The sequence below is a fragment of the Montipora capricornis genome, chromosome 9, assembly GCF_036669925.1.
Source record: "Montipora capricornis isolate CH-2021 chromosome 9, ASM3666992v2, whole genome shotgun sequence".
NCBI classification, from domain to species: Eukaryota; Metazoa; Cnidaria; class Anthozoa; order Scleractinia; family Acroporidae; genus Montipora; species Montipora capricornis.
The window spans coordinates 31777273-31787272 of record NC_090891.1 but is presented as its reverse complement, the minus strand read 5'-3'; the positions used below and the strand labels follow the sequence as shown (position 1 = coordinate 31787272).

The 10000-nt window shown below is 41.5% G+C and overlaps 1 protein-coding gene and 1 long non-coding RNA gene across 2 annotated transcripts in view; one reads left to right on the top strand and one right to left on the bottom strand.

Moving 5' to 3' along the window:
• LOC138014978 (uncharacterized) overlaps positions 1–10000 on the top strand; it is a 177416-nt gene that overhangs the window by 98366 nt on the left and 69050 nt on the right. The gene's annotated exons all lie outside the window — the stretch shown is intronic.
• LOC138014959 (TPR and ankyrin repeat-containing protein 1-like) overlaps positions 1–10000 on the bottom strand; it is a 47431-nt gene that overhangs the window by 1936 nt on the left and 35495 nt on the right. The window contains exons 19-21 of the mRNA XM_068861852.1: positions 5011–5655; positions 2100–4905; positions 652–1014 (exon numbers count right to left, since the gene is read on the bottom strand). Coding sequence (XP_068717953.1) covers positions 652–1014; positions 2100–4905; positions 5011–5655 — 3814 coding nt within the window. The remainder of the gene's footprint in view (positions 1–651; positions 1015–2099; positions 4906–5010; positions 5656–10000) is intronic.

Genomic DNA, 10000 nt, shown 5'->3' with positions numbered 1-10000 from the left:
AGGTCTCAGGGCCCCAAGGTCACGGAGGACGCTACTCAGTGACCAAGCGATAAGAACTCTGTTCCTTCTCGATCACGAGTGAGTAGAAAAATTAGGTTGAGATGAATCATCATCGTCTTTATCGTTACTAAATTATTGAATATGTAATGGCAAATTTAAGCCTACTGAAAAAATTTCATCCATCCTGAGCACTACGTTAACTCATTATCCCTTAAGTTTCCTCTTGGGTCGGAACCTCACACCCGATGGCAAGGAAGACAACCCCCTCTAAAAAAAAAAACAGTTTTTGAACAGAATGTTGAGTCGAGGAAATGGTCTCTTCATGTAATATATTTAGGCTGAGAAAAAGATAAACCTATAATTAGGACAAGAGGAACGCTTTCAGTCTCGAGGTATAAAAGAAACATTTTCACTCATTTAGGATTTCACAGCTAGCGGAAAAAAAACATGAGGAACTCGAAATTAAAATGAAAGCATTCTTATAGCCGGCCTACTTGAATTAGTGACTATTTTAATTTAAGTATCGATTGTTGTCCTTCAGAGCGAGGCCTATAACTTCAGGCTTTGTTTTTTTAAGCAAAGTTTTAGATGATTGGTCGTTGAGCTAATATATGTCGTCAATGGTAAGAATTGATTTATTTGCCTGCATACCTTGTTCAGTTTTCTCCAGTTCAGCTTTGAACTCTTTCACTGCCTCCAAAAGTAATGCTGTAGCGGTCCAACGGCGGGTCGATTCTATTTTCTCCACTTCAGAAAGAAGAGAGTCACGACACCTTTCTAGACGTTCGAAGTCGAGAGTTACATCCTCCATTTGTTTCCTCTCTGCAAATAAGTCGTCTCCTAGTTGCATTAAATAAGGATAAATCTCTGCCACATACAGATTTCTGAAACTTTGGAATTCCTTTTCCTTTTCTAAATGGACGTCGGACCTTTGGTGGGTCTCAGCTGTCTCCGCAACCGCTTCTGAGTTTACCAACTCTGCTTGAAAGAGTGGGCTCCTCTCTTCGAGATTGTCTAGCCAGAAGAAATAAGTTGAAAAGATAATAGTGTGTGTTTTATTGTGGTGATGTAACTTTTTATTCACTGAAAGCCGCGGGGATGACCTGCGGCTTTCTAAAATAAATAGTATTCTGCAAAGAAAATCACCCGTCACTAAGACATTTCTTGGGGGTGCACCCCTCTAAAAATCCTGGATCCACCCCTGAGGTAGGCTCGATTTCTAGCCGCTGTTTCGGGAAATGAACCAGCGTGCACTCTCGAAATCTCGGCTGGAAGCGTGAGGTGAGCCATTGTTGGTCTCCGCCATTCAGAAACTCGCCTGCGCAAATCGAGCAGGCATAAATTATATTTTTTGGAAGAATTGTGGCTTTCTTTGACCCAGTTTGTGTTCGAGTTTTAATACAGTGCTTTTAAGGTGGGAAACATCCAAGATTTCGACAACGGAAATTGTTCGAGAAGCTGGAGAATGGTATTGTGTCGTTTTCTACCGCCTGGAGCCAAGGGCAAAATACGGCTTTCAAATTCATTGCTATTGCAATTTCTCCTCAGACTTCGCTAATGTAAGGGCAAGTAAAAGATCCCTCAAGATCAATTGAAAGTACTGCTGAGTTTATTGATGGCAGAACGAGGGGGCCGGATCTGAGAAGCCGAAGATTTTGTTGATAATCAAACGCACATTGTCCATTTAACCACAAACTCAAGCTCGCATCATCTGGTTCAAGCTCGCATCATCTGGTTCGCATAGACGTTTTAAGCATTGCAATTGCTATGTAATTACTGATTTGTTACAATCAAACGGTTTTGGAATGTCTAATGCCATTTCCCCGCAACTATTAACTTAGCATATACTTCACAGACACAATCTATTGCTGACGCGTCCAGCCATTTCTTCTCGGGGAGGAAACCCAAAGTCGAGTGAGCGGCGGCAATCGAGCCTACCCCCGAGGCTGAGAAATAGTTCTCTCTCAACTATGCACTGCATGCGGTAAGTTAAGAAAGCGGGAGACATTTCACTTTTGTTATTGAGGAAAATTTTTTGTCACTCGAAAAAATACATATCTTGTCATTTACTGACACAAACAAAATAAATGTGTTGTCACCTTTGTTATCTTCTTGGTTCGGAAGCGGGTGGTCGTCCATCCGTGCTTTGAAGGTTGTTCCACAGATTCCACAAGCCGTCTTGTCGATACTGAACCTGGAGAAGTGTTCCTCTAATATATCCCGTGAACTCGAGTTTTGCTCCTCAACGGACACCTGCGCGCGTACCCTTTGAGTTGTCAAGGTTTCAACTTCCTCCATATCACTAATGTTTGATCGAGCTTCATCCCTCTCTCGTCTCTCTTCAGCTGTTAACTCTCCTTCCATGCTTTCCTCAGGGCCGTCCTGATTTTCTCCTTCAAAACTGGTTTCTTGGAGGTGAGAATCAACTTCTTGAACTCTAAGGTCACTTTGTTCCAATTCCTTTCGTAGGATGCAGACGTCAATGGAAAAATTCGAAGGATAGTCACTAGGATTAGATGGCCCATGGAACCAGAGTTTGCCCTTACTCCAGTTCCAAGAAAGATCCAATAGCTCCTCGCCTCGATTTTTCAGCAACCAACTTTGTAGTATTTTGACAACGTCAGAGTAGCCCTCTGCCTCTTGGGTGCTCTTTAACACGGGCTTGAGGTGGCTTGGCAAACTAGAGTTTGGATCAAGGGTGAGCAATTTTCGAAGTAAAACTTCTTCTACAGAAATGGGAATTCCTTTACCACAATTGCAAAGCATCGTGAGAAAGAGCACCAAGGTTCTCTCGGCTTCTTCTACCGTGGAGTTGTTCAAAGAAAGAGCGTCTCCAATAACGTCAAATGACGAATGCACCTCACCGCATGTCAACTTTACTAAGTAGTTCAAAATTGAAATAATAGCATATTTAAGTCGCTCTTTGTTTGGTTCTTGTCTTGCATTTTCATCGACGGCTTGGTACAGCGTCAAAGTTCCCTTGTCCACGCCAGGTATGAAGCTGTCCCAAAACTTTACCATGGTTAGATAGCTCCTTGGTAAGCAAACCGGGTATCGGTGCTCTAAACACAGTCTGGCGTACAATGCGAGACAGGCCGTCATCTGGTGCTCTAGGATCATCACAGTGTTGGCAATGGACGGAAAAATCATAAACCTTCGACGTTTGGCTGTAAGGGTCAGGAAACGTCGTATTATCAGATGGGCCGCATTTTTCACATCACCATGCACGTACAACCTCTTCAAGCCGTCCTCCCACCAGTGCAGATAACTTTCGTAAACAGAACTGCCTTCTTTACTTCTAACCATTCCACTTTTCGCCAGCGGAACCTTAAAATCCTCCAACGTTTTAGTCATCTTCTCGAAAGCATCTTCTTCTTTACAGATCAATCGTATCATATTTGGAGAAGAATCAGTCAAGTGTAGCAAGCATGACACTTTCAGGAAGTTGTTTGTATCCGACAGCCGATTCACTGTTTTAGTCCATAAGTGGTATGCGAATTGCGCAAGTCGATTCCTCACTGCTTTTGTCTTCCTGATGCTACTGACGTTTGGAAGATGATGCTCTCTGCAGCCAGATAAAGGAAACAAAAAATCATAAAAATGCTGACATGCATGAAATTCCTCAATACTCTCATCATTAAGATCGCAACCGTCTTTCACGCCTTTGTTTGACGAAATCTCTGAAATGCCTCGTTGGATAACAGATTCCAAATAAACAAAATTGAACGTGGAATGAAAGCGTTTGTCGAAAAGATATTTGGAATCCTCATGTTCGAATTCACAACAACACGGTTTCCCGTCTGTAACCTTTCTGCAGACAGAATTTCTCGAGAAGGTTTTTTCTAACATCTTGCGGATCATTTGTTTCAGGGAAACACAATTCTCAATGAGGAAACGTGCAACCTTCAAGCGGGCATTAGCTGAATCGATCGTGGCCTCCGTTTTTGAAACATTCTTCTTCACAAATTCAGGATCCACTTTGGAGAACCTTCCTCCACACTCGTTAAAATACACCTTACTGTGCGCGACGCCTGTTGTAAAAATTCCGAAATGCTTTTCACATCGTTCTACTTCATAGCGTTCCTCATTGGTTAGCTGAAAAGGACGTTTGTACAAAAGGTTAACGAGACGAAGTAATCTCTCTAATGACCGGACAACAATCCACTGACTAAATCTTTCTGGGGGTGAGTAATTTGTTGATTTTAATAACTCGGTTACACTCTCAACTTCTCCACAGCAGTTTTGGCATTTGTCAAACAATCTTCTGGCCTCTTGGAGCTTTTGAGCGTCCTTGAACAGTTTCCCGTGAAAGAGAAATACTTCTGCCTGTCCATTGATGTCATCGCAAGCCCGGTAGTTCTCTTGAGCTCGTTGGAGAAGTTGTGAAACATCAGTGTGAGCGACCTTGCTCGTGCGGGCGAGGGACATTAAACAATCAGCAGAAAACTTAGGATCATTAGAATACTCCATTGCTTCTTGAAATCTTCCCATGTCCCTCAGAAACTGAGCTGCCTCCTCTCTCTTTCCTTCCTTTTCCATAGTCTTTGCTGCTTCCCTGATGCAACCTCGTTTCTTCAAGAACGTAATACGATCAGCGGACGGAAGGTGTTGCAAAACTTCATACATTTCTTCTCTGTTCCCTCGATTAAAGTGTTTGTCTGCTAGTAGGTGATACAGCCTCTCGGCAGTCCGGGTTGATTTTGGTGGAATAACTTCCTGTAGGCTTTCTGGACCACTAATCGAAGAAAGGATGTTAAACCGCTCAAGAACTTTTAAGGCTTTGTCAAAATGGTCTGCACGACACAAGGTCTCGATTGCATCGCGATAGTTGTTCAGTGATTCGTAGCACCTGCTCGAGTCAATCGGAAACCCCTTCTTCTTGAAGAGTCTAGCGGCCTCTTGAAGCTGTAAGAAAAGTAAGGAATACAATTTGGCCATTCAATACAACAGATACACAAATTACGTTTGTCAAGTTCCTTACATTAAACAAGACCCATGCATTGAACTTACCTTCCCCGGCATTTTCTCGTAGAGCTTTGCCAGCAAAATAAATTCCCGGGAATTATTAAGACAAATCCCAGCTTCTTCAGGCATGCCACATTTCAAAAAGCTTTCACTAGCCTTGAGAAACTCATCTCGCATCCGTTCTTTACTGGTGTAACGAAACGTAATGGCTTCTGCTGCCTGTATCCGTGCTTTACATTTCTCAAGCATTGATTTGTCACCAGCACGACTGAAACACTGCATTGCCAATTCCCACAGTCCTTTCTTGTAGAAGCGATGGCCTCCTTTTTGCCATTCCTCTGGTGTTGACTTCGTAGCAAACATTCGGGGCAATTCTGTTCCTTCTTCATCTTCTGATAACGAAACAACTTTAACGAGCTCAAGTCTTCGAAAATATTCGAATACCGGTGCTCGAGCGTCTTCGTCTTCGTCAAAGAACCAGACGTTGACTCTTGCTCGAGTGATCGCCGTGTACAAGTACTTGAACTCAGAGTTCAGAACCTTGTGCTTTTCTGGATCAAATTTGAGGGGACGCGTATGATGAACGGCAACTTCGTCCTCAGTTATTTCCGCCAGCCCAGTTGGAGCCAAAACATTTGCTTTGCTTTGATTCTCAAGATAACTTGTCACAACTCGCCATTCCTTTCTAGCCTAACAAAAACACAAGGCCATCAGCAAGAATAATTAATTTGGAGTGATCAAGGATTAAATTGTGTCTCCTCAGACCTCTCATTTTTAATAGGGGGCCTAAGTGGAAGGAGTCTTTAATAAGAATCTCTTCCGGCTCTATGTAGACATTTTATTGATGACGATGCATTTTTCACTGAGCACATAAATCCCAGGCTCCCTGTTTCCTTTAATGTCGACCGATGAATACCGTTCATCCATGGCTGCGACGCAGCGTCAACCAGGAATATGGAGGCCTATGATGGCCTAATGATCATAACTATTCTGGGGACATAAATGCGGATGGACGTTTGTGGCATTTAAAACTGGAGTGGAACTACTTGTAAATGCTATGTTTTTATGCAGCTTTAAACATTTAGGATTGAAAACTAATAACTCAGATGGTAAAAAAACTGACATTAAATGCATTATAACCCGATGTGCGAGGGTTAATGAATGATGTTAGTAGAGAAAAGGATGATAGCCTTAAACAAAAATTCGAGGAACTGACGAAACTCCCTGTCTGAAAGAACAAGAAGAGCCGTAGACCAGGCTCGTGCAAAGGGTGCCCCCAACTGGCTCACAGTCATTCCCCTCAAGGATATGGACTTGACAAGACAGCCCATCAGTCTGCGTCTGCGGTTCTGGCTTTACCGTGGATCACGCTATGATATGCCAGCGGGAGGGTCTAATTATCCAGCGTCCCAAAGAGATCCGTAACCTTAAGGCTGAGCTACTAGACACAGTTCGCTATGATGTGGAAGTCATGACCGCGTTGCAACCTATCACTGGCGAGGAACTCAACAGAGGAGCTAACAAAGCACCACATGCGCCCCTTGACGTACACTACGATGAGTTTTGGGAAAGACAACGATCCGCCTTTTTTGTTAAAAGGGTGTACCACCCGAATGCGGACTGCTATAAAGACCTTACCCCAAAATAGATATACCGACTTCATGAAAATGAAAAGAAAAGAAAATACGCGTCCCGAGTGATCGAAATCGAACAAGGCAAGTTCACACCCCTCGTCTTCACCACCGCAGGGGGTATGGCCGAATGCGAGCGATACCATTCAAGACAAGCTGAGCTCATCGCTGCCAAGAAACAAGTGGACTACGCCACAACTATTTCGTGGATGAGAGCCAAAGCATCCTTCGCGATTGTGCGCAGTGGGTTGTTATGTCTTGGGGGGTCCAGATCTATGTGACAGAGAGCTGCAGAAGTAAAGGACAGAGATTTCGAAATAGACAAGTGGATAGCGGGACTGATTTGAATAGTTCTAGCATTTTTATTAGTTCATATATATATAAGGCCTTCTTAGAAGAATGAGTTTTAAATTTAACTTCTTTTTAACATCGCTGTTATGATTCTTGTCTACAAGCACGTCGTAGATAAGGACAAAGAGAGAGTTTAACTACCTGCTTATAATTCATATTGTACGTAAGATATTTTTCTCGCCCTTTATCCATTAATTGATGGAAAAATTGTTATTTTTACTGAGGCTTTTTAAAATTTGATCATTTGTACTAGGTTTTTATTGTTATTATTATTATTATTATTATTATTATTATTATTATTATTATTATTATTATCATCATCGATTGAGATATCACACTAACCAAAAAGGCCAGTCGATGTATTTTTGAGTGGCACCCAGCTACCCACCATCAAAGACGCGGGTTTTTTTTTTTATTATAAGCCAACTAGTCAACATGGTACAGCTATGTGGATTTGATGATCGACTACTGGTAAGTCATGGTTTTAATTAATTATTTATCAAAGGTATCCGTAAGGTGGTCCATGCATGGACCAGTACAGGTCCGATGGTTCATGGATCTAAGTGTCAGCCTTTTCGTGTCATGGGTTAGGGTTAAGGCTGGTTTCCAAATAGTCGTCCCTGTCGCTAGAATCTTCTCATTTGACTTGTTGTGTTAATTGTTAATTTCACTTTACAGTGTCCCCAATTAGTGCTCCAGCGCTAAATCTACTAGACACTTAAATAAAGTTCCTTTCCTTTCCTTTCCTTTACAACGGCGTGACAATTTTTAACTGTCTAAATTCCCGTGAGTATTTCCTCCGTATGTCGGTTACAGAAACTAGTTTGCCAGAATTGAGAAACCTATCAATTTTTTCTGTAAAAATTGAAATGGCAATTTAAAAACTTGAACTATCTTGATTTTCCGTAGTCTGAAGTGTCAGCCGTCTCCTCGCCCAAACCCGCCAAAGCGGCGAGGCGGGCGAGATTTTCCGGGCCAAGGAAATGATTCCTTGGTTGTCATGTGTTTGCCAGAGTTGTTCGAAAATATCTCAACTGTTTGTTTTCGTTTCCGTGGTTTTGCGGTTACTAGTCACTCGTGACTGACTCCCGAATATGTTTGAATAATTCAACGCATGCTCAATACGAAATGCCGAGGCGGCTGGCAGTCTTCTTTCCCCTTCCCGACTTATTTAGGAAGATCGAAAGAGACTCTGCTCGCAGGGTACAACACAAGGTAATTCCCAAAGGTTTCCGTTCGAATTTCCACGCGTCTACTTTCTCCAATGTTTCCTATTTCAACCAAAAATACCTTCACGAAATTAAGCAAGCCCAAAAGACTTTTTCACGCAAAATAATGAGAAGCACGATCAGAGCCATGTGCTCTAAACGCAACGAACTGAACAAGCAAATTATCGAATGTCACTCTCAGCTTTCCGTTGTATGTCCTTCAGTTTTAATACGATCTACTTGCATCAAAATACAGGCTCTCAACTACAAACTCTGCAAACACTTAGAAAAAACTAAGAACAAGGTAGAAAAACTCACAAATCCTCAAGAAAACAGAGCAACACCTCTCGAAAACCAAAACCAAAACCAAAACACTGTAGTCACAATTCCAGAAAATCTACCACTCTCGGACGCTGAAAAATCTGTTCTTAGCAAAGGCCTTAACTTCGTTCCTATAACCAATCAAAGTGCCACTGTCGTTACTCGTGGATATGAAAGTTACCGCGATTGTTTAAAATTGGCAGGCTGAAGTTCTCTTTATGCATTAGCATTGATAGTTGGATAATTGTGTAACAGCACGGTGGGCTCTTATATGCAACTAGATACCCAAAATAATGCACGTATGTGAGGTAATCCCCTTTGCTGGAATTCAACCCTGTGAAATAAGTATACCATTTCTCCAATAGGCATAAGATTACTCTTTAACACATCCTCTATAAAGAGCTGTACCAATTTCAAAGTTTGTTACACAGATGACAGGGTAATTTTGAATAAGGAGTTTTGTTTTTTTTTTTGTTACCAGGTCGTTAATGTCATCAGGTTTAGCAAGTAGAGCAGATCCATTTAGTAACATTAATTTCCTTAAATGGTTTTATGCTTTTCTGTTTAGGTCTCTGATATGTTCTGGATTGCTTTTCTTTTCCTATTCCCTTGCTGCTTCAATATTTTCAGACCTGTTTTGGTGTTTTGCATTGTTTTTAGAAACAGATGATTTGAACCATAACTGATCACAGCAAGTGCATATATATTCAGGGCCATGTGTTATCTTATCATGAAAAAGACTGAATCACTTTTGACATGGAATGTCCAATAGAGTCTTGACCTTGACAAATTTCAGTTTGGTTTAGCCTTGAGCTCTGCATAGCTTTCCTTAAATGGTTTTATGCTTTTCTGTTTAGGTCTCTGATATGTTCTGGATTGCTTTTCTTTTCCTATTCCCTTGCTGCTTCAATATTTTCAGATCTGTTTTGGCGTTTCACATTGTTTTTCTTTTCCCTGAACTCTTCAAGTGATTTTGTCTCTTCCGTTTGATAGATTCTCTCATATAAGCTTTTTTTTGCCACTGCTTTGTAGAAATTATTACTGACACTCACATCATTTTTGGCCATCGTTAATTAATCAATTATTACCAGTAAATTGGTAACACCCCTGATTTCATAACCTGAAATTCTGTCATTATAATAATCTAACTGAAGTGCTGAAGTGCTGTCTAGATGTCCAATGTTCACAGTAGTTCCCTGTTGTCGGCTTATAGGACTAATAACAGTTACTGGTGCCCACCCCTCAATGGATTCATTTATACGTATAGTAACATATAATACATTGCAAACTGCTTGCACAATAAGTGCATCACACCATGTATGTTGCTGTGACAACAAATCACAATTGCTCTGTAATGGGTCCAATAATTTTTGACGGTTGTTTCTGATGGATTCAACTCCAGCAGCATGCACATTCATGTGATAGGAAGGATCATTGTATAACTGGTGGAAAACAGAAGAAAAGAAGCATGAACCATCTGAGGTACTTTCTAGTGACTTCAATCCTTTTTGAGCTATTCGAGCC